At 39.7% G+C, this 26,035-nt stretch overlaps 1 protein-coding gene across 3 annotated transcripts in view; it reads left to right on the top strand.

Moving 5' to 3' along the window:
• LOC126266722 (non-homologous end-joining factor 1-like) overlaps positions 1-10,913 on the top strand; it is a 117,554-nt gene extending 106,641 nt beyond the window's left edge. For all 3 annotated transcript variants that reach the window (XM_049971196.1, XM_049971197.1, XM_049971198.1), the window contains 3 exons: positions 970-1,075; positions 10,263-10,427; positions 10,504-10,913. In XM_049971196.1, coding sequence (XP_049827153.1) covers positions 970-1,075; positions 10,263-10,385 — 229 coding nt within the window. In that variant the 3' untranslated portion in view covers positions 10,386-10,427; positions 10,504-10,913. The remainder of the gene's footprint in view (positions 1-969; positions 1,076-10,262; positions 10,428-10,503) is intronic.
• The last annotated feature ends 15,122 nt before the right edge of the window (positions 10,914-26,035 follow it).

Here is a 26,035-nt window from a genome sequence, read left to right as displayed (position 1 = left end):
CCTTCCACCACCTATAATAGCATAACTGGCAAAACAATACTATCAAAGGGAGAGCCACCTGCGAAATGACACGTCATATACCAGCTATTATGTAAACACTGTTCAGCCTCCTATATCGGCATGACTATCACCAAACCATTAATTTGGTTTTGCAAAATCTACCCCTTTTCCTAGACCTCTCCAGTCCTTTCCATTCACCCTTCTTCCTTCCCCTTCAACCCTTCTGCCTGAAGGAGGAGCCACTGGCTCTGAAAGCTTGCCAATCACAACAGTTTTTTACGTGTGTGTTCTGCCGCCACTTCGTGAGTAGATATTTTATCTATCCAATTTAATAATTTCATCAATAATTGACTGTTCTCATTGTTAAATTATTAATGTTTGATATAAGACTAAAGTGAAAATAATTAGTGACTTAAAAACTATTTTGTTGTGGAAAAAAATGCCTCATTAAGCTAATGAATTAATGCGAAATTACAACAGCTATTCAGAGAAGAAAACATTGTTTTATGGGCTCAGTGTTATTTGCACAGTGGCAGGGCAGCATATCAGATGTTGAATCTTATACTGGCACATTGCATGTTGTTTATCAGGTGACAAAATGTGCAAGAAGATAAATGATAAAGTTGAAATCGAATTAATGTATATGAAGTTTAAAATGAAAGACAAATGCTTTAATTCTTGGTTAGAAGTGCACTTTTTCTGTCTTTCATTTCATAGATTGTTTTCCTAACCTTTTTCAGTTTTCTGCCTTCTCCATTCTCCTAAGGGACTACCACAACTGAAAGTGTGAAACGGAACTTTTCTTTTCTGCTCATTTTTCTATTCAGAATGCTGTGATTCTATTTTGACATTTAAAGAATAGGAACTTTATTTTGTGTAGTAAATATTTAACAGTCTGTTATTGCTTTTTTAACATGCAGGTTGTTTTCTTTAGAAATAAATTATTCATTTTCCTTTTTTTATTTTCAGTAAAGATGCAAATCCAGTGAAGCAAGAAATACAAACAAATATAAAAGAAGAACCAGCATCAGATGACAGTGATAGCACAGAGAACAATCACTTAACTAGAAGTAATGTAAGGCTTGTTTTAATTTATTGTATGCCATCATATTTATTGAGAACTGTTAAAACTATTACTGCTTATTTTTAGAAGACTATGTCACAAAACTATAATCTTCACTTTACCAAATTTAGTTTGTAGGGTATTCTGTTTTAGGTTTTTTTTTTTCTGGTTTATCTCTAACTGCTCCAAGTTTGAAATTTGCAAGCCTAGCACTATTGCAAATTAAAGGTTGTCTGACATTAAAGAAACATTTCATGTCTCTTCAGAAAGACAATCTTTTTAATGGCAGTAAGTTCATATTTCGTGTCAGTTGGAAAAGATAGATGTGTTGTTATGTTACATGCAAGTACATCAGATGGTTTTTTACAAAAACTGCATATTAATGTTTTATTCAGAAACAACAAATATTATAGTGAAAAGACAAATGGTATATTTTTTGAAGTGTTTGAAACTTCGCTTGTGACAAATCTTATAAAGACATCAGTTATTGTCATGGATATTGCTTCACATCATTCTGTTTAAGATGAGGAACAAACTTTAGATACTAGAAAGACAGATTTGTTCACTGACTGAAAAGACAGGATGAGAATGTTAAATTTGGAGCTGAGTTCAAGAAAACTGAATTGACCAAAATTGTAGTACAGAAAAAACCATACTTCCCAATATCCAACATTGATCAAATGGAAGACTCGGGCGTAAAATTGTTTAGCTTCTTCAATGTCATTGAAGGTATATGGATAAAAATAAAACAATCCAGACAGCAAAAAGTTTACAGTTTCTGATGTTGAGGAACTTCTTATGAAAGCTACGTGTCAAGTCAGTAGGCAGACTCGTTGGGAAATCAGCGAACAACACTCTGTGTGTGTGTGTGTGTGTGTGTGTGTGTGTCAGCAGTGAGGCAGCGAAGAAGAAAAGTGCTGTGCAAGAGTGCCCCCCCCCCCCCCCCCAAAAGAGTTAATTATGTATCTGGGAGAATGCAATGATAGCTTGAGCAGTGCAGAAGGAAGAGATTAATTATCAAATGTTGTCATCAGTGATGTGAGTGGAGTTTTTCCAGTACTGTACCGTAATTTAACACAGCCGTGCATCTAAAACGGTATCATTGACAGATGACCATATTATGAATATTTACATCAGTTTAAACTTGTTAACGTGGTGATAGTTTCTTCTGTCATCTGTTGGTAGAAGTAGTTAGTAACGAAAATGAAAAATGCTATAAGTGTTGCATAACTGTAAAAATAATTCATGTTACCATTATTAAATATAACAAATAACTTTAGATGATGTAATGTACCAGACACAGAATAGTTTCTTTGTCATTTTAGTTTTATTTTTTTAAAACTTACATATTGGACCTAGTATTGGGCCTAGTGATTGTAAATAAATTTATGCTGATAAATATTATTGTACCAGATAGAAACACACTCGTCAGTAATATGGTGTGTTCTTTACTTTGCTCCAGAAGGAGACTTGGTGGATAGTATAACACACTAAATATTAGTTCACTTTATTATAACACAGATAAGAAGTATTACTTAATTTTGTTCAGGCCATGCCCACAGGACTATGAGTATTTGCAACTATCCCTGAATATTATCGTTATCAATTGATATAGACAAAACACAGATCTTCACTCAGAATACATTTAACAATAACTTTCATATAGCGTTCTGTCTCATAAAGTAGTCACACAGCTGGCCTACTAGAAGACGATGCTGTCGCAGACATTACTGAGCAGTACTGTGTTCAGCAGTAAGTAGAAGAGTGGCTAAGATCGTGTAGTGAAATGTTTCTGGGCGCTGTTACGCCAGTGTCACTCATTTGTTGATGTGGCTTTCAGTGACTGTCTTCTGTTGTGTTGCAAGGCATCAACTTTGCTTTTGCACCTTTCTCTTCAGATGACATAACATATTATGGTCTTGCTGTTAATAAAATGAGTCCGAGTGACCATCATGCCATACGTCTTATCTGGCAACACTGCCACATGGCCACATGAACTGTCAGTACTAATTATTCATGTTTTGACAATAGTGACAGTTTTATTATCTTTTCCGTACAGTTTTTAACCTAGCAGCTTTCGTATACCCTATATTCACTTGCACAGAATCAAATTAAAGTTTAGCCTTCTGTTCAATTTCATCCTCAAATGTACATAAATTGAATGATAATATGGGCAAATAACAATGAACATACAACAGTGCATAATATTCATATACTGAAGGGCCAAAAAAAATAGTGTAGGCACGCGTCTTCAAATATGGACGTATGTAATCAGGCAAAATTGGGTGCTCCTATTGCCAGTGCCTATAAAAGACAACAAGTGTGTGGCACAATTGTTAGATTGGTTACTGCTCCTACAATGGCAGGTTATCAGAATTTAAATGAGTTTGAACGTGGTGTTACATTTGGCGCACGGGCGGTGGGACACACTATCTCGGATGTAGCGATGAAGTGGGGAGTACCGTGAATATCAGGAATCTGGTAAAACATCAATCTCCAACATTGCTGTTGCTGGAAAAATATCTTGCAAGAACCGGACCAACGACAACTGAAGACAATCGTCCAATGCGGCAGAATTACCTGCATATTTCAGTGCTGGGCCATCAGCAACTGTCAACTTGCAAACCATTCAACGTAACATCATCAATATGAGCTTTCAGAATGGAAGGCCCACTCGTGTGCCCTTGATGACTGCTTGACACAAAGCTTTATGCCTTGTTGCCTGGGCCCGTCAACACCGACATTGGACTGTTGATGACTGGAAACATGTTGCCTAGTCAGACGAGTCTCGTTTCATAATGTATAGAGCGGATGGACGTTTACGAGTATGGAGACAACCTCATGAATCCGTGGTCCTTGCATGTCAGCAGGGGACTGCTCAAGCTAGTGGAGGCTCTGTAATGGTGTGGGGCATGTGCAATTGGAGTGATATGTGATGGGGCCCCTGATACGTCTAGATACATCTCTGACAGGTGACACATAGTAAGCATCCTGTCTGATCACCTGCATTCATGCATGTCCATTCCGACAGACTTGGACAATTCTAGCAGGACAATGCGACACCCACACATCCAGAATCGCTACAGAGTGGCTCCAGGAACACTCTTTTGAGTTTAAACACTTCCGCTGGCTGCCCAACTCCACAGACATGAACATTATTAAGCATATCTCGGATGCCTTGCAGTGTGCAGTTCAGAAGAGATCTCCACTCCCTCATACTCTTACACATTTATAGACAGCCCTGCAAGATTCATGATGTCAATTCCCTCCAGCACTACACACATTACTCAATTCATGCCACATCATATTGCGGCACTTCTGTGTGCTCGGGAGGCCCTATAAGATATTAGGCAGATGTACCAGTTTGTTTTGCTCTTCAGTGTATCTGTAGCATATGATAAACTCCACAGTTCCAGGGTCATACTAAAAGGCAAAGGAATGTGGCTAGTCCTCTATATAGGTATATGTTTGAGGAATCTTGGGTTACTAGATATTTGGGGTACGGTGAATGCTTCCATGTCTATATTACCACAAACTTGATTCAGCTACCACTATATTTGATGGTTGACCCCTCCACACCATAAGGATGATACAAACATCAACACAAACCCTTCAGCCCTCATACCCACTGCGTAGTGGGAAGTTATTGGGGCTTCTCATCTAGCACCACTGTTCTACAACAGCTCCTCCTCCCTCCATTGTATGGATTTGTTTCTGTTCAAGAGTAATCAAACAGTCAGGTCATGACTGTGTGGAGGGCAACACCCTATGACACATTTGAATATTTCGTCCATAAGGGACGGCATTATGAGGCCTGCGACTGTTAATAAATACAAATAAAACAGTTTCTGCATAAGTCACTTGTTTATTTTTCCACTATGCATTTCAGTGGTTCACACCTGTATATTTAGGTGGAGACGTGTTTTCACAGTTCCAGACCAAGGGCGGTGCAGGTTACGAGGGGATGTCAAAAAATAAGCAGAATTATGTATGTAGTGGAAAATACTACTCACCTTTATTCAAATTCCATTACAGACCTTCAAAGTAATCTCCTGCGAACACAATACAATAATTCAGTCCAATGTACAAAACTCTCCCTGATGTCCCTTTTTCATAGTATGTTGAACACACCTGAAATCTGAAAAGTTTAGCTCTCAATCACTGTGAAAATAACGACCCCAAAGCTCTCCTTCCACCGCAGGAAATAGGTGGAAGTCACAGGGCACTGCATCCAGTGAATAAGGTGGATGTGTTTTCACCTCAGTTCCTATTTCAATATATTTCTTGAGTCTTGATGGCGCGATGACCCAGTGCATTATCCTGATGAAGGCTCCATCCCATGATCTATCCTATTTGAGAAATATGTGGCCGTTTTGTTGCAGTTTTCCTCCTTATGGTCCCTTCAATGCCTCACAGTAGTAAGCCACAGTAACAGTATGTTGCTCATCCACCACGTGATCATATACAATGCCTTGTCCACCACATGATAATACACAATGCCTTGCTTATCAAAGGAGACAAGATGAATTTTGGGTCTTGGACTTGGAGGATGTTTCCATTGGGCACTGTCATGTTTTATCTCTGGGTCACAACGATGGAACCGAAGCCTTCCCTTCCATTGTTGACACACCGTCACATGGCGAGCCTTCTGTTCCTCACTGATCACATGAGGCACCTACTTTGCAGCATCTTTTCTGCACCCTAGAATATTTCATATAATGTCTTCAGCTGATCCGTAGAATATATTCATTAACTCTGCAATCTTTTTTAACGATAAATGATGGTCTTCCTGCAACATGACATCAGTTGTGTTCACCTTAGTTTCAGTCTTCGAAGTTTAGGGCCATCTGGGGTGTTGAGCATCCACAGAGCCACTTTAACCACCCGAAATTGTTTATGCCACTCATAAACTTTTATTTTCCCCATGGTGTTCTCTTTTAGGCCTGCTGAAACATTTCCAATGTTTCTGATAGAGTTTTATCAAGAACAACAAAAAATCTTAACTGACATTCACTGCTGCAACTTGAGATGCACGTTGGGTACAGTAAACACACCTGTACACTTTCCCTGCTTCCCCCCAACTGCATGCTGCCAGGCAACTAACACATATGGTATTATGTCACTCAAGGTCAGACCTCTGGTTCTGCCAACACCAATTTCAAGTGCGGGCGCATTAAAATGCAAAAAAATTATTCTGTTTATTTTTTAACACCCTTTGTATTTTGTGTCATTTGCTAATGACAAAAGTTGTTTATTTAGGAAAGGCACTTTAGAGGTTATAAAACATGATTTTCTGACAGTGTGTTGTACTTAGAGGGATGGTAGAGGTGTAGAAAGTCTGTTACTGCACATTACATTTACATTGGATACATAGATAAAAGATTAAATGGTTTCTATCTAAATGCTTTTCTTTCTTAAAAAATACGAATGGGCCGCTCTTGATTATACACTACTGGCCATTAAAATTGCTACACCATGAAGATGACGCGCTACAGACACAAAATTTAACCGACAGGAAGAAGATGCTCTGATATGCAAATGATTAACTTCTCAAGTGATTAACTTCTCAGAGAATTGACACAAGCTTGGCTCCGATGGCGACACCTACAACATGCTGACATGAGGAAAGTTTCTGACCGATTTCTCATACACAAACAGCAGTTGACTGGCGTTGCCTGGTGAAACATTGTTGTAATGCCTCGTGTAAGGAGGAGAAATGCGTACCATAAAGTTTCTGCCTTTGATAAAGCTTGGATTGTAGCCTATCGCGATTGCGGTTTATTGTATCACGACATTGCTGCTCGCGTCGGTCAAGATACGATGACTTTTAGCAGAATATGGAATCGGTGGCTTCAGGAGGGTAATACGGATGCCGTACTGGATCCCAACGGTCTCGTATCATTAACAGTAGAGATGACGGCATCTTATCCGCATGACTGTAATGCATCGTGCAGCCACGTCTCATTCCCTGAGTCAACAGATGGGGAAGTTTGCAAGACAACAACCATCTGCACGAACAGTTCGATGACATTTGCAGAAGTATGGACTATCAGCTCGGAAACCGTGGCTGTGGCTACCCTTGATGCTGCATCACAGAGAGGAGCCTGTGATGGTGTACTCAACGAGGAACCTGGGTGCATGAATGACAAAACGTCATTTTTTCGGATGAATCCAGGTTTTGTTTACAGCATCATGATGGTCGCATCCGTGTTTGGCGACATTGTGGTGCACGCACATTGGAAGTATGTATTCGTCATCGCCATACTGGCATGTCACCCGGTGTGATGACATGGGGTGCCATTGGTTACACATCTCGGTCACATTGATGGCTCTTTGAACAGTGGACGTTACATTACAGAGGTGTTACGAGCCATGGCTCTACCCTTCATTCGATAGCTGCGAAACCCTACATTTCAGCAGGATAATGCACGATCTCATGTTGCAGGTCCTTTACGGGCCTTTCTGTATACAGAAAATGTTCAACTGCTGCCCTGGTCAGCACATTCTCCAGATCTCTCACCAATTGAAAACGTCTGGTCAATGGTGGCCGAGCAAGTGACTCGTCACAATACGCCAGTCACTACTCTTGATGAACTGTGGTATCGTGTTGAAGCTGCATGGGCAGCTGTACCTGTACACGCCATCCAAGCTCTGTTTGACTCATTGCTCAGGTGTATCACGACTGTTATTAGGCCAGAGGTGGCTGTTCTGGGTAGTGATTTCTCAGGGTCTATGCACTCAAATTGCGTGAAAATTTAATCAGATGTCACACGTCAGTTCTAGTATAATATATTTGTCCAACGAATACCGGTTTGTCATCTGCATTTCTTCTTGGTGTAGCAATTTGAATGGCCAGTAGTGTAGATAAGTGCACATTTCAATTTTATATATAAAAAGATCTGAAGATTAGATATTGCGAGGCATCAAGGGATAACTAATTTAATATCGGAGGGCAGTGTGGAGGGTAAAAATCGAAGAGGGAGACCAAGAGATGAATACACTATACAGATTCAGAAGGATGTAGGTTGCAGTAGGTACTGGGAGATGAAGGAGCTTGCACAGGATAGAGTAGCATGGAGAGCTGCATCAAACCCATCTCTGGACTGAAGGTTGTGGATGCAAGATGAGTTATGGTCATGGGGCAGAGATTCAGATGGCATGGGGTAGTGGCTATCAGAGATCGAGGACAGCAGCTCTGAAAGAGGATATATCCAAAAGTGCACTAAGTTCTGTCTTGTTTATATGCCTTTTGATGACACAGCACCAATACTATTCAGTGAAATGTTACCTTCACTCCTCAAACTATTGTTTCTAGTTATAAAGTGAAATAATGGGTGATTTGAGAAAGTATCTCCATTTTACACACATAAAGGTACAGAGGGTCATGATGGGAATTTTAAAATTTGTGAAAAGACTTCAAAATGAAGCCCTTTCAATTGAAGCTGTTACATCTCAGCAGGCTTACGTCTTCCTTGAACATGTTCCATTGTAGTATAATAATTACATGCTTTATTTTAGCAACATACAGTGATGTCATGCACATCTTAACTATCAGAGTAGCAGCAGCAGTATCATCATAAAGGGGGAGGGGCGGGGTTGCTGCTTTCAACCTTACATTTGACAATCTAACACTGCCTAAATAAATTAAAGCCAGGTTTATATGGATTTTTGTATTCCAAATCCCATCCAATGGTTCAGGCAGTTGTTCTGTGGGGCAATCAAGCCATTTGCAACTAGAGGGAGGAAACAACTCCGGAGTGTAAGTATTGAAATTTTATTAAATGTTTTATTATGAGGTTGGAGCAAGTTTTCCATTCTGGTTACAGATGAGGTCCAGGATGAGTATAAAGTTTATAGAGTGCGTGAAGACTTATACTATTTATTGTCTTTAAACCGAAATTTTACTCTCATTTAGATGGCCACAATGTAGCAATCGTAGTTTGCTCTGGGTGGTCTGAAGAGCTGGGTACCACTGGATGTTATTCATTTTTCCACATTGTGCCTTTGGGATTTGTGTACAAGTAGATTATTACTGTTATCAGTGCAGAAATGTACATGGTCCTAAGGGCAATGGAGCAAATGAGGACCAATCAATGGAACAAGATCTAATCTGCTCCAATTCTATGAGTACTGTTCAGATTATCACATAGAACCAATCAATAAGAGAAAATACTCAGAACATTCAGGGAACTTGCCTCCATTTAGAAAAACCTACGGAAAGATACTTCATTGTGCTGTGTACCAGAGTGCATGTGAGTCAAAGAGAATGAATAATGTGGCACATGGCCTAAGAAACTTTCAAAGTTCACACCTTGGTTTTGAGAAAGAGGGTCCTGGCGAACATCCTCCCAGCAACTCATACGAAAAGAAGTCACTCTAACGAGATTGAGAATAGTGCACTCTTCCCAACATAGCTACTCCTGTACAAGAAGACGAAACCCTAGTTTGTGATGCTTGCAGCAGACGTTTTTAGTGAATTGCCAATTTGAGAAAACTGTTTCACATTCTAATAGTCTGGCTTGTTAGTCATTTCATATGTTATCTGTAATCTCTGTGGACTTCCCAGTGATGAAACACATTTGGTGGAAAGTGCTCAACTTACGGCAGCACAAGTATGTGCAGTTTTGGCAGAGGTAGGGGTTGTTAAATTGGAAGCTTGAGCACTTTTTCCCTTATCAGGCCAGATTTTTATCTTGAAATTTATTTATATTCTACCTTGTTTGATTAACAATTTGGGCTGACTACCTTAGTCGATCATTCATTAACGTAATTTCCTGCAACCCCTTCCACTTTCTCCAGATAAACGAACTTTTGGCTTTAAACTTTACTATTTCTTGTAACTGCTTATGTGTGCCTCCTCCTAGAGCTGTTTGTCATGTAGAAAAACAATAAAACCTTGTGGTTCCACTAATTTCCTAATGCATCTGTGCTGTGCATCTGTGCATCACATGTAGCGTTCATAATTAATGATTCATAAATTGTTTTCCCAAGAGCAGTAACATGATGCATACTGACAGCTCTGCAAGTTACTGTCCTTAGACACACACACAGGGTATCAACTGTTCATTTTGACAGTAGTTTGTGGAGATCACAGTTAACCCTCTTCCCCTCCTCCCTGCAATATTGTAGCATCATAAATATATATAACTGGAGTTTGCGTACAAGTTAAAAAGATGGCAATGTTATTTTTTGTCTACAGGCAGGTGATTTGACTGAAACACATCGTGAGTTGCAAATAAAACGTGAAAAGGACTCCTCAATTAACCATTTGAGTGTTGGGATGACACAAAAGAAACTGTTGAAAAGAAAACTTCGTTTGTAATTTGATTTGCATTTTGAAACTACCATTATATATTGTGTAAAGGTAAGTCTTAATAAATATAACTTTTGGCAAAACCTTCCTCTTAATATTTCATATTTAAGGCATAATAATTTTACAGGCTGCGGTCCATGAAAACTGGCGAGGGTGAAGACAAAAATGATGCCTTTGTAGCTATATTATCATTTGTGATCATGGTGCCAAAGACAGTTTAATATCTGGGTGATTGTTTTTATGTTGATGAAAAAGAGAGTAACTTAAATACTTTTTCATATGCTGATAGATTTTATTTTAATGGTAACAATCTTTTTTAAGTATAGCTTTTTTTAAATTGCTTGAACATCATATATTTGTATTGTTTAGTGGCAAAGAACAAGGCTGCTGTTTGATGATTAGTGATTTTTTTTCTAATCAACAATTTAGTATACAAATACCATAACTCAAACTTTTAAAAACAGGAATTTTAATTGATCATGTGTGAAACTCTTATTTCTTATGTATTTTAATTAGAAAATAAATGATGAAATTTTATTATGTTGTGTGTTGTGCTGTATTTTTTGTTGTCTAATACAGCTCAGTATGCTTAAACAGTAAAATTTGTGTACAGAAATACTGAATCCTATAAGGAATTAACGAAATATAGAAGCTGGTTACAATGATTGGTCTAAAGTTTTAAATGGGACATCTGTGATATAGACCAAGACAGGTTGTATGCTAATTAAAATTTGTGAAAGGATGGTAATCTCTGAAGGCATAAGAGTTTTATTCTTAAATTAGCACACAATGCAAAAGATTGCGAAGACAGAATTTTTAGCACCAAAATATCATACAATCCATTCTTTATGAGATGGTGAATGAATTAAGGTTGCCTGTGCTGAAACAAAAAATGAGGTAATAATCTTGTCTGTAAGAAACAGTATTTCACAAAGTAACTTCCCATTTTGAAAGTTTCTTCAAAATTATGCATACAATCCATTCTTTGTGAGATGGTGAATGAATTAAGGTTGCCTGCACTGAAACAAAAAAATGATGTAATAATCTTGTCTGCAAGAAACAGTATTTCACAAAGTAACTTCCCATTTGGAAAATTTCTTCTGAAAAGTAATGTCTCTGAAATTTTTATTCTGTTCTCAACATTGATTGAAGTGTTACATGTCACACATATTATTTGGTTAATTTCCCCCCCATTTGCTGATGGAAGCTGCAACCCTCTGTCACTAGAGGGCTCCAACCTGTAGCATGTATCATGAGTGTGAGTAACATAACTATGTTGGTGTGTGAGAAAGAGTGTGATGTAATCAAATTTTGTCCACCCATGGAGCACCCTCACTACCAGACCATACACGAGCTCTGCAATACCTGCAATAACTCGGTGCTTTCGGTTCACTGTGTAAGTAGGCTGTTTAGTTTTTTTTTTTATTGGTAACGCCGCCGCCACGTATCGCTCTGTATAAAAATCACTGGCTGTGCTGTGCGCAGTCTGTGTTTAGTTTGCATTGTTGTCTGCCATTGTAGTGTTGAGCAGCGGCAGCTGGATGCTAACAGCGCGTAGCGTTGCGCAGTTGGAGGTGAGCCGCCAGCAGTGGTGGACGTGGGTGGAGTTTTGAAATTTTTTAGAATTGGTGTCATGAACTGATATATATATTATGACTAAAGGTAAATACAGTGTTTGTTCTCTATTAAAATCTTTCATTTGCTAACTGTGCCTATCAGTAGTTAGTGACTTCCGTAGTTTGAATCTTTTATTTAGCTGGCAGTAGTGGTGCTCGCTGTATTGCAGTAGTTCGAGTAACGAAGATTTCTTGTGAGGTAAGTGATTTGTGAAAGGTATAGGTTAATGTTAGTCAGGGCCGTTCTTTTGTAGGGATTATTGAAAGTCAGATTGCGTTGCGCTAAAAATATTGTTGTCAGTTTAAGCACAGTCGTGTATAATTGTTCAAAGAGGACGTTTTACATAGACCAGTCTTATATAATTGTTCTAAGGGGACGTTTCATATGGCGACCCTGCCAGGATTCGAACCTGGAATCTTATGATTTTTGCTTGTAGTTTGTGTAATTAATGTAGATTTTTTTATTGCTAGCGCGTAATCATAGAGGGAATTTCCTTTGTAGTTGTAGTCTTTCATTGTTGTACAGTACAACAGTTGTGGCATGCATGTAGAGTTGCATCAAGTATTTCGCAGCTGCGCTTGCAATTAACTAGATATTATTTTCAGTGCTATGTTAATGTGTTCTCTTATTTTTGCTCTTCAAATTGTGCTTTTCTGTGTTATCGTGTGAAATATTGTGACAATAATGGCGTGTGAAAAACGTAATACTAGGCTACAAAGTAAACTGAGAATTGACAGTGAAGACGAAAGCAATGTGTTAGCGCCACCATGTAATGAATTCACAAATGTTCAAAGTAGTAATTTGGTAATAGTGCATAGGGAAATGGAGCGGGCTGCAAATAATGGTGTAGGAAGTGAAACAGTTAGTGAACAGGGAAGCGTTATCGATCGATTGGTCGGCAACAGCTCGCGTCAGGAATCCGATATGACAGGACACAATCTTGCAAATACCGTACATTCAGGTTTTGCGTCCTCACCGTTTTCTCAAATAAGCCGAGACACATTTTCTGCTTGTCAAACTGTGAATGTTGCCGGTGCAAATGCACTGCCGAAAAGCATAGATGATCAGATTCCAAACACTAATACATTATTATTGCAATTAATGGAACAAATGAAACAAAACCAGAGACAAACACAGCAACAGTTAGACACAATGGAACAAAATCAGAGACAAACACAGCAACAGTTGGACACAATGGAACATAATCTTCGGAAGTTAGACACCACACTTGAACAAACACGTGAAGATTTAACTACTGAGTTACATAACATTGAATCGAAATGTCAAAAAATCTGTAATGACGTAAAAACACAAATTTGTGAGCATTTTCAACCTATTTTTTCGCGGCACGAAAACTCATTACAGAATCACGAAGCAGCCATAAAAGAATTGCAAACTGTTGTTCGTGAAAATCACGACACCTTGCAAGCTAAAATCGACTCAGTTGCATCCACCGATTCGGTTACGCAACTTGCAAGAACTCAGGAAAACTTAAAGGACACAGTAGATTCGATTTCAACACAAATGGACACTCTGAAACTTGGTTCAGAAAAACACACTGAGGAAATGTGTTCACTATCGGAGAAAGTAGCCGAACTTTCGGATCAGTTCACTAATTTATCTACGAAGGTAGATGATAATTTGAATGACACAAAACCGGTAGTCTTTAATGACACAGAAGAGTGCGAACAAATTAGGAAATTCAAACAAAGTCTGAATCAAATTAGTACGCAACACCAACGAGAAATCCGGGAAGTACAAGATCAGCTGACACAGGTAATACAACAATTACGTATTTCAGAGGACACTCGCGCTCCAATACGGGAAGAGGGACATAGAAATACGGAACAGCCACAAAATAATAACACAGGGCACTTCGGAAATTATGAAAGAAATTGGCAAGGTACACCGAATTCTGTGATGGAACCGCCGCCGACATGACGTAACAAAGACCGATATACTACCCGCCGAGACGATGATTTTGACTATAAGCTGTTCATTACTACACGTAAATTCAAAACATTTAAGAATTCTGGCAACGACATTCATCCACAAGCGTGGCTCCATCAATTCTCTCATTGTTTTCCTCCCAACTGGTCACTAGAGCACAGATTAGAATTTATGTGTGGCTACTTAGAGAATGAACCAGCTGTAAGAATACGATCGGTCATTCCCGATTGCCACAGTGAAGGAGAATTTTACCATGCCTTCCTCTCAGCATATTGGTCCCAAACCACACAAGATCGAGTAAAACATGGGATCATGATGATGAAACATTTCGAACAATCTGAATTTTCCAGTCCTATGAAATATTTTGAAGACATGTTGCATAAGAATCAATATCTTTCAAACCCATGTAGCCCTTCAGTACTCATCCGCATTTGCATAATGAAATTGCCTGAACATTTAAGGAATATTATTTTTGCAGGGCGTTGCAAAGACGACATTGAAGCTTTTCAGGGACTCTTACAAGAATTAGAAATTGACACAGACAGTCGCGGGATGCGAAAACAGGAAAACAATCACTACAGGTCACATCCGTCGCAATTGCGCGACGAAAGAAACAATAACTGGACACGACAAGGCCATTCTCACAACACAAATCGTGACCAAAACAGACACCACCCATATGACAACCATTGGCGGAGTAATAGTTACAGAGAAAGATCGTATTTCCGTAGTAATGAACATGACAGAGACAATCATAGGAACAGACAATATGGCAACCAGAACTATTATCATCACGGGAGACGGAATAACTTCAGACGCAACGGTCCAGCCCGCAGTTACGATTCAGGGAGAAATTCTCCACCACGTGACCGACAAGAAATTAATTACAGAAATTACCGACATGATGACAGGCGATATGATCGTTACGACAGACCTGAATTGCATCAGAACTGGCGGGATTCAAACAGAGCAGGGCCCTCTCGACAAGGTGAATTTGTAGAAGTTAGGTCTCCAAATCCCAATAACGACGCGCGCCAACAAAGACACAATAGGCAATGACTCATACCGCTGGCAGCCTCAAAACGTACTTATGAAACGGACGACGCAGCTGCCGTAGCTAGTAATTACGTTAAAATGGAAGACATTAGGGACATATTACTCCAGGAACACGACGTAAAACATAACAACATTGCATATCCTGTGATTCACATTACTGTAAATGACGTAAAATTTACGGCAGTACTTGACTCAGGCAGTCCCATTTCAGTAATTAGTGAAACAGCTTTTAGCAAATACGGCAAATCGAACGATTGCCCCACACTTCCGTTACGCAAGATTAAATTACAAGGTGCAGTCACTGGAAAAAGTGTAGATATACGCCAACAAACCAACTTAGAATTCTTTTGTCAGAGCCACAGCTTCTCTATGAACTTTCTTATTGTTCCATTGTTGTCGACGGAAATTATACTGGGAGTAGACTTTTTGAATGAATACAAAGCAATCTTAAACTTTCACGATGCTGAAATAAGTTTAGAGAAAGAAGGTAAGTCAATAGCTTTGAAATTTGAAGATTGGCTCTGAAACCATGACGAGGAAATTAATCGACTTTACCTTCTGTTAGACAACAGTTCGGAATTTTCTTCGGAACTAGACACTAACAGTCGCTCTGCAAGTACTGACAGGGATGATATCGACAGCACATTTGAAACTAATGAGTTAATTCAGAATAAAATTCAAACAATTGAGAATTGTAATGACACTGATAGGCAGGACCTTTTTCAGATTTTACAAGCATATTCCACAGTTTTTACTCACAAAACAGGAACAACCAAGGGATTTCAATACCAATTTCGTGTTCGTGAGCATACTAAATTTTGTGTTAGACCATACGTAATTCCAGCACATTATAGGGACCGTGTTAGAACAGAAATACAATCTATGCTTGACGACGGCATTATTGAGCCTGCAGTAAGTTCATACAACAATCCATTACATGTTGTTGAGAAGAAAAATGGATCGATCAGGCTTGTCTTAGATTCGAGACAAATCAATACTATCATTATTCCTGAAACAGACAGGCCGCAAACGTTGGAAGAACTTCTTCAAAATTTTAATGGTGTAAAAGTGTTGTCTTCCATTGATCTCAGATCCAGCTTTTATCAGATCGAACTTCATCCAGAATGTAGAAAATACACAGCTTTCCTTTGTTTCGGCGTTTGTTATCAGTTTCGGAAACTTCCTTTTGGTTTGAACATTTCCTCGGCAGCATTCATTCGCGGGCTAAATTCCATATTACCTGAGCTCTTAAAACGTCGCATCACCTTATATGTGGACGATATTCTGATAGCAGAAGCCTCTTGGGAACAACATAATCGCATCCTCAACAGCGTGTTACATATTTTTGCAGAATCTGGAATTACAGTTAACTTGGAAAAGTCTGAATTCGGTAGGACAAAAGTGAAGTTTTTGGGACATATTATTTCTTCTGAAGGCATCCAGCCGGATCCTGAAAAGTTAGAAGCAATCAGAGCCATTCCAGTTCCATCCACAAAAAAAAACAAGTCCGCAGTTTTCTAGGTCTCGTAAATTTTTACCGTCGTTTTCTGAATATGCAAATTCTAGTTACACCTAAACTTTGTTCTCTCACTGGAAAAAATACTATTTGGAACTGGGACGAACAAGCACAGTTGGAATTCAATTCTTTGAAAGAATCGTTACTTAACGCGGCAATACTAGCTCATCCAGATCTCTCACAAGATTTTTGCCTTAGCACGGATTCTTCTAAAGTCGGTCTTGGTGCCCATTTATTTCAAGAAGCCACAGAAAATGACATTACTGTTCAGAAAACCATTGCTTTTGCTAGCCGAGTGCTAACAAAATCTGAAAAAAATTTTTCCGTTACTGAATTAGAAGCTTTAGCTATCGTCTGGGCATTTAACAAATTCCGTTTCTTTCTTTATGGTAAGCACGTAAAAGTATACAGTGACCATCGTGCATTACAATTTCTTATGTCTTCAAAATTAAATCATGACAGGTTAAAACGTTGGGCATTGTTTCTGCAAGAATTCCACTTCACAATAGTCTACGTTCCCGGCAAGGAGAACATTGTTGCGGACACACTGTCACGCGCACCGGCTGGGCTTGAGAAAAGTAACACGGAAAGCAACCTCGAGAGAAATTTCAGTATTCTTTACATCCAGAAAGTTGCCTTTGAAAACTTCATCACCACATCTTTAAAGGACATTGCTCATGAACAAGTTAAAGATCTGATTTGGAAAGACATCAAAAGTAAATGGCATGAAAAGACACACACACAGATTCGGCATTATTATCTGGTTAGAAACAACATACTGTTCAAACGATGCACTGTTGATGACAAGCTATGGGTACTTTGCATTCCAGACGATTTTGTTAATAAGCTCATTTGGTACATTCATTTCAGCTATGCACATTTTGGTCCACGAAAATGTTATCATATTCTTCGAACGACTTGTTATTTTAACAATATGGAAAAGAGAATTTGAAGAGTCTTGTCTATTTGTAAACTTTGTCAAAAGGCGAAACCATCTACTGTCACTCATCGTGCTCCATTGTTTCCTATCATTCCTTCTAAATTAAAAGAATTTGCTGCTGTTGATCTCTTGGGACCGCTTGTCAGAACATCTAATGGATTTTCGTACGTTCTAGTCGCTGTTGAACTTACTTCAAAATTTGTTTCTCTCACTCCGTTACGTAAAGCCACTGGACGGTCTGTATCCAACGCCTTTGTTATAAAATTTCTTACGTGAAGTTGGACACGTTAGTAAAGTAATTTCAGATAACGGACCGCAATTCAGATCTGCTGTTGGTCACGCATGCTTCGTAACCATAAAATCAAATCTGTTTTTATTTCATTGTACTCACCACATTGTAACCCGTCTGAACGGATTATGAAAGAAATCAATAAGCTTTGCAGACTTTATTGTCACAGAAAGCATCTGCATTGGGACAGATATTTACACTTATTTCAAAACGTGCTGAATGAAATGCCTCATGACTCCACTGCTTTACCACTTGTTCTTGTACTGAAGAATAAAGAACCACCAAACAGAATCAGAGAGCTTGTACCTTTTCCGAATACACGTAAACTTCGACACAAAGACATAATTGATTTGGCTATTAAAAATATAAATTCTGCTGCAGACAAAAGGAAAAAAATTACACGGTAAAGCAAATGCAAAGAAATTATATATTGGTCAGAAAGTTCTCATTAAAGCTCATCCATTGTCACATAAGAAGAAACACTTGAGTCACAAATTCTTTCTAGTTTACAATGGACCTTACAGAATCCACATGATAATTGCGTTGAAGTTGAAACTCTGCGTACTAGGAAGAGTAAAGGTTTACACCACATTTCACATGTAAAACTGTTTATTGAAAGATAATCTGCTTTTTAACTTTGTCTTTGCCATAAAACATTTCACTTCACATTTCTAGTATGCTTTGTCACACTGAGAAACTGTTAACATGCAACAATGTTTGAAGTTTACTATCCAGTCTAGAACCTGCGGAACATATTTAAACAGAAATTACGAATGCATTGTTATAGTGAACAGACGTCACAGTGTTATTGTGCGTGTACATTCTTGCTTGTTAGTTGCACGATTACGTAACGACCATAAGGCTCACATACTTAGAACATTTACCAGTATTGCTAATGGGATTTTAATGCAACATTTTGGTTTACTTGAAAATACATTCTGGATTTAAAGTACTTTCTGTAAGATGCCAGATGATACAGTGGTTAGTTTATGTGACAGCTACACGATTTTATCACGACGCTACTAATGAGTGACAATTTACAATGTTGCTTTTGCAGTTTATCTGTTTTATATCTGCACAGTTTTTCTGAATTTTTCTGGAAAGTAAAACATGTTTTAGTAGTAACGTTTGTGGTATAGCTACAATGAGACAGCCTTTTCTGTAGCACAACAATACGTACAGTACAGTACTTACTTCATCACGGCAATAAGCGTAATAACTAAGATATATATACGCAAAGCATTTCAATTTCGTTTATCATGAGGTAAGTACATTGACTTCTGCAGAACTTAGCTTTCGGAGGACAACAACTACGACACTTCCACAGAGATTGTCTTACAGCAAGACGCACATTTAGCGCTACAGGACACGCATTAAACTATTTATTTTTCAACATATTTGAATTACAAAGAAAGTTTTCCGTGATACATTTCATTCCATTGCTGTAATCTGTAACACCTGAGGATATAATTACATTATCCTCAGGGGGGTACACGCTTACTTTGTGTACCATGTGTTTGGCAAGCACAAGGAGCCCTAGCTAATATGGTATTTGCTTATACAACTTTACACATCGGTACCATATTTCTCTAAAACATAAATTACACAGCTATCTGGTCGTTTAACTGAGAGAGACAAACATTTATTTTACTTCATCAGTGACAGATGTTTACGTAATGACACCGTTGGATAATGTCACACTTATGAAATTGTATTTGTCTGTACTTTGTGAACTGTTCATATTTTTTCGGAACCATTGTGATACTATAAGAGCTTTGAATGACATATTTGGTATGGGATCACGATTTTTAAAGTACGTTTGAGGCAGATGACACTTTTGACATGAGCAGAGAACTTTTTTTTTAGGTTTTGAAATTATTGGAGGAAGCTACGGAGATTTTGAGAATTTGACTGTGGTGTTATGATGTTATTATTACGACGACGATGTGAATTATGCTGCTGAAGTATGCTTAAGCTGATGCTATATGAGTTATTTGGTTATGCTACATATCTGTTATGATGACATATTGAAGAAGTGTCGACGAATATACATATGTGTAATAAGGTAAGGAATAATGAGTAGTGGTTAGGGACTCTGGTTTGTGAAAAAGGATGTTGGAAACCAAGAATCGTACTTTAAGAGTTATGAAATGTGTGTATACGCGTGAATGTATCACAAGGCCGCCAAAAATTTTTGGACACTGTTATATTAATAGAATTTTGTTTCTACAGATGTGTAACGCAAATTCTTGACCTGTGAAATTTTTTACATGAGACTGCCACTGTAGCGGAAACTGGTGTCGTAAATATTTCGTTAAGACAGTTAAGTGACCACCTGCATGTAATGCGTCGTGGGCACCCAGCTGCGCGACAACCACCTGACAAAAGAAAGCCATTAGTGTGTGCCTTTCAGAGGCACAGGTAAAAAAAAAAAAAAGCCATTATCCTCTCTATTGACATTCCTTTGTAGAAAGCACCGCAAATACGACACGCTCATTACTGAGAAAGATACTTACATCTGACACCTGATTATAACAAACATCTTTCTACGAAAGTTGAGAGAATTCTACTAACTTATAAAATGTCACATGACTATTGAATGATATTTTTATGCTTTGTCCATAGTTGCTTATTTCATTTGATATCTGTTTTCCAGCTGTGTTGCAGCTTTGGTTTTATAAAATTAAATGCATTTGCTAATGTGAACACTTTCTGTCGACAGATCTATTAAATAATTATTTTATGATCCACATTCTGCGAAAAAGGAGCTCTTGGAATGGAAAGAGCAATAAGAAGCGACTAATAACAGTAACTGTATATATAATTTTCTTTTCAAGTACTTGGTAATTTATTTCATTGAATAAGTAGTGGTGCACCATTTTAATTATATAGACATTAAGATGTGAATATACATTTCCCTTATCTGCATTGTTGTCTTTAGCGTAATATTTTTTCTGCTTGAGCTTTGTCATGTTTAGGTATAATTTATAGCATTTGCTGCTGCTGCTATGTGCCAGGCATAGTGCTACTGAATGTCACTTTGTATTACTAGGTTAAGCCAATTTTATTACTGATTTATTTTTTTGTTTGCTGCGCATTGCCTTATATTAGTTGTAATATTGCTGCCTTTTTTTGCCAATTTCCATTTTTTAACATTGCTGTTTGTGTAAATTGTTTTGTGCTGCTGCATTGCCTCATCCCTTAGTTAAGCATCTGAGCTCAGTAGATTTAAGTTAGCTTAAGAGGGGGTAGCCTATATAAGAGAATGATTTGCGATGGATTGGAAGAAATGCATTGAGAAGTTATACGAAAAAAGTACAGAAATCAGGTATAGATAGGACTTTTTGGAAATAATGAAGAATGAAGGGAGATCTCTGAGAAGTAAAGAAAGTTTTGTTTCCAAAATACTGCAGTAAAACAAACCCTGTCCTTTCCTTGTGTTATCCCACTATGTGTTTGTGTACCCTTGTGTATTTATGTTCTTCCTGTCTTTATATGTTTATCTGATAAGACTTATGTTGCAGAATTTTTCTAATACTAAGCTACATTCACTATGATGAGGAATACTGTTATCCTCAAATATAATGTGCATTAATAACATGTTATTTACTTTGTAAAGATGTTTACACATTATTTATTCTGTTTTGTTCTAATGCTCATGTGTGAAGTTGATGTTTCAAAAGTTATTCTGATCTTTTATGTATGTACTTATGTCGTAATTTTTGTAACACTGATGTATTTGCTATTTCGATTCTTTTGTAAAGCCTGTACTACTGCAAATGTTATCTGTATTGTTATGTTCTTTAAAGATGTATTTTGTACCTTTGTTATTGCATTCTTATGTTATAAAATTGTAATTGACACAAGTTCATCAAATTAAGTAACTTGTAAATTACATTTCGCTGCACACGTTTCTGTTGGTCATTGTATATGGACAATATGTGAGAAGTAGGGACTGATAGTGTTTGCACGTGTGTTAATAATTCAGTAAGGGACTGGATAACAGCATTGCTAGTTCTAAGGACATTTCAAAAACAATTTTTGTGAGTGCACAAGTGGTGGTTATGGATTTGCTATATTATCCGCAAGACTCTTCAATGGTGATTGTGCGCCTGCACAGTCAAACAGATGGCAGCTGGCCATCTCTACAAGGACTACAGTGGGTCTACACCTTTGATGACCCACCAATACCATTATTTCTACAAGGACTGCAGTGGGTCTGCACCTCTGGTGGCCCACCAATACCGTAATCTGTACCAGGACTACAGTGGGTCTACTCCGTGACGACCTACGTAAAACTTCGACTGACTCTGCTGTGGGTTTGCTCTGTTGTGGCCCATTAACTGTCTGCATCTCAAGAGTCAGCACTGTCTGTCCGTTGGAAGGACAACACTACTTCTTCAAGATTGCTTAGAAATCCACTACTTCCAAGTGCATTTTCTTTTACTACTCAGACTTTGAGAAAAACACTGCAATTTTACTTTGATGAATGATCATGACTGTCTTTATGGACTGTGAGAAAATTTTAGCTTTTGACCAACATTGTATCGATAAGTGTGTGCATTTCATTTCTTTGTTATTGTAATTATGAAAAAAATTTTCAAATCTGTATTAGCCACTGCCCAAAACAATTTGTAAATTTTTTTGTGGGGAGCATGGGGGCTATGTAAGTAGGCTGTTTAGTTTTTTTTTTTTTTTATTGGTAACGCCGCCGCCACGTAGCGCTCTGTATGAAAATCACTGGCTGTGCTGTGCGCAGTCTGTGTTTAGTTTGCATTGTTGTCTGCCATTGTAGTGTTGAGCAGCGGCAGCTGGATGCTAACAGCGCATAGCGTTGCGCAGTTGGAGGTGAGCCGCCAGCAGTGGTGGACGTGGGTGGAGTTTTGAAATTTGTAAGAATTGGTGTCATGAACTGATATATATATTATGACTAAAGGTAAATACATTGTTTGTTCTCTATTAAAATCTTTCATTTGCTAACTGTGCCTATCAGTAGTTAGTGACTTCCGTAGTTTGAATCTTTTATTTAGCTGGCAGTAGTGGTGCTCGCTGTATTGCAGTAGTTCGAGTAACGAAGATTTTTTGTGAGGTAAGTGATTTGTGAAAGGTATAGGTTAATGTTAGTCAGGGCCATTCTTTTGTAGGGATTATTGAAAGTCAGATTGCGTTGCGCTAAAAATATTGTGTGTCAGTTTAAGCACAGTCGTGTATAATTGTTCAAAGAGGACGTTTCACATAGACCAGTCTTATATAATTGTTCTAAGGGGACGTTTCAACTGTCATCGGTTATCCTCCATATAGTCCCTACTTAGCTCCATCTGATTTTTCATCTGTTTCCTAAACTTAAAGAACGGCTCCAACAAATTTACTTTGATAGTGATGAAGTGGTGCATGCAGAGGTGAGGTTGTGGCTCCGTCAACAAATCAAACATTCTACTGTGATAGTATCAACAAATTGGGCACTTTTTATTAAGAAATAAATATGTAGACATGGAGAATAAAGATAATAGAATGTTTATACACTTTGTTTTACTTAAAAAGCTTTCATAGTAGCAGTCACACAAAGAATTCAAAGGCATTAGTTTTCAGGATGCCATAGTACAAAAGTGGGAAAACAGTTTGTATTAGAGGGGAAAATCATTTAAGGACTCAAGATGCAGAATTGAAATGTGTACCCAAAACACAAGACACAGATGAAATATATGATGTATTCTGTACGGCAGAATCAAACAATGGAAAGTCCAGGATGGAATATCAACAAAATTATGAAAATCATGTTACTGTTCACCACATAGAGGAGTCTTTGAGTCACAGATGTGCACAATGAAAGGACTGCTAGACATTTAAGCTTTTGACCAAAAGGACTTCTGAAATAGAAACCAAACACACATTCACAAAACTCATGCTCATGGCTTCTGTCTCCAACTGCTGTGGCCTGACTGCAATTCACAAAAGCTGGTGTTGGTGGGAAGGATCCATTGGCACAGGAAGCAGTCATTGAAATGAAGGATATCATGTTTGGCAGCGTGTTCAGCAACAGGGTGGTCCACTTGCTTCTTGGCCACAGTATGTCGATGGCCATTCGCGCAGACAGACAGGTTGTTGGTTATCATGCCTATATATGTTGTTGTTGTTGTTGTTGTTGGGATGTTTAAGGGGGACTAAACAGCTAAGGTCATCAGTCCCCCATTCCAAAAAACCGGTGAAACAAAATTTACGGAACAGGTAAAACCCCAAGGGGGGAGGAGACTCCCCTCCCCCCAGTCACTGAAAGAACACCAATGTGTCAGCGAACACTAGAGACAAGAAGAGTACAGACGAACACTGGACAGAAAGAAACGGAAGAAAATAAGAGGGTCGGAGACTGGTTGACTGACCATGGGAACAAAAATTGGGAAAGAGTCAACCATCCGAATACACACATTAAAATCTGCAACTGAGACACTCGAGGACAAGATACACAGAAAGGGAAAGGGACAGGTCCCCCCTAAATGGAACCATAAAAAGGACTACCACGGATAAAATTTAAAACGTTGTCAGCCATGGAGGCATCGTCGCATAAAACCAAAGGCAACGTGCCCGGGAGATTAAAAGTCTGCCGGAGGATGCGCAGGCGGGGACACTCCAACAAAATGTGGGCGACCGTCAACCGGGACCCACACTGACACAGGGGGGGATCCTGACGCAAAAGATGTCCGTGCGTCAGGTAGGTATGGCCGATGCGGAGCCGACAGGATGACAGAGTCCCTGCGACAAGCCCGCAGGGAGGACTGCCACACATCGGTCGTCTCCTTAACAGCCCGCAGTTTATTCGGAGAAGTCAGGCTATGCCACTCGTCACGCCACATCTGAAGCACCTTATGGCGCAACGCCAGCTGCAAATCACGAGCCGGGAGGCCGATCGCCAAAGTGGGGGCGTCGACCGCCCCTTTGGCCAGCCTGTCGACACGTTCATTCCCTGGGATGCCAACGTGACCTGGCGTCCAAACAAAGACCACCGAACGACCAGAGCGGGTAATGGCAAAAACAGACTCCTGAATAAAGGATACCAGAGGAGAAGAGGTATAGCAGCGGTCGATAGCCTGGAGGCTGCTCAGGGAGTCACTGCAGATGACGATGGACGTACCTGAGCAGGAACGCATATGCTCAAGAGCGCGCAATATGGCCACCAGCTCTGCAGTAAAAATACTGCAGCCAGCCGGCAAGGAGCGCTGTTCAACATGGGCAGCGTGAGCAAAAGCGTAGGCAGGACGACCATCCACCAGGGAACCATCAGTGTAGGCAGGCTCACAGCCTGAAAATGAGGCGACGAGCGCAAGGAAACGGTGACGGAGGGCCACATGCGGAACCGAGTCCTTGGGTTCCCGTGCCAAGTCCAGGCGGACGGACGGACGGGGCATACACCAGGGAGGCGTGGGTGCACAGGCCCGGAAGGGCGGCAGAAGAGGGAACGACCCCAGTTCCGACAGCAGGGACTGGACACGGGCAGCAATGAAAAGCCCAGACCTAGGTCGCCGGTCGGGCAGAGGGAGGACCCTGGCAGGGAAAAGCAGGCGATGATTGGGATGGCCCGGTGAGCAATGCACGTGGACATCATAGTCGGCGAGCAGTCGGTGGCGGCGAATCCGCAGCGGGGGAACCCCGGCCTCCACCAGCAGACTATCCACGGGGCTCGTACGGAAAGCACCAGTTTCAAGCCGAACCCCACAGTGGTGTATGGGGTCCAACAACGTCAACACTGAGGGCGATGCAGACCCATAGGCCAGGCTCCCATAATCAAGCCTGGACTGCACAAGGGCTCTGTACAATCGCAACAGTGTGCTGCGATCTGCACCCCAAGACGCATGGCTCAGGCAGCGGAGGGCGTTGAGGTGCTGCCAGCACTTTTGCTTCAGCTGAGTAATATGAGGAACCCATGTGAGCCGGGCATCAAAGACGAGTCCTAAGAAGCGGCTAGTGTCCACCACTTCAAGTAGGTGACCGTCGAGGTAAAGTTCAGGATATGAGGGTGGACCGTCCGACGCCTGCAGAAGTGCATAACTCGAGTCTTGGCCGCAGAGAACTGAAATCCATGATTCAGAGCCCATGATGCCGCCTTGCGAACGGCTGCTTGCAGCCTGCGTTCGGCGACTCCTGTAGTCGTTGAGCTAAATGAGATGTAGAAGTCGTCGGCATACAAAGAAGGAGACACCGACGACCCCACGGCTGCAGCCAGACCATTAATGGCCACTAGAAATAAGGAAACGCTCAACACCGAGCCCTGCGGGACCCCATTTTCCTGTATATAAGAT

The sequence above is a fragment of the Schistocerca gregaria genome, chromosome 4 (assembly GCF_023897955.1).
Source record: "Schistocerca gregaria isolate iqSchGreg1 chromosome 4, iqSchGreg1.2, whole genome shotgun sequence".
In the NCBI taxonomy this organism is placed as follows: Eukaryota; Metazoa; Arthropoda; class Insecta; order Orthoptera; family Acrididae; genus Schistocerca; species Schistocerca gregaria.
The sequence above is the reverse complement of the archived record's forward strand: the minus strand, read 5'-3'. Positions and strand labels throughout refer to the sequence as shown.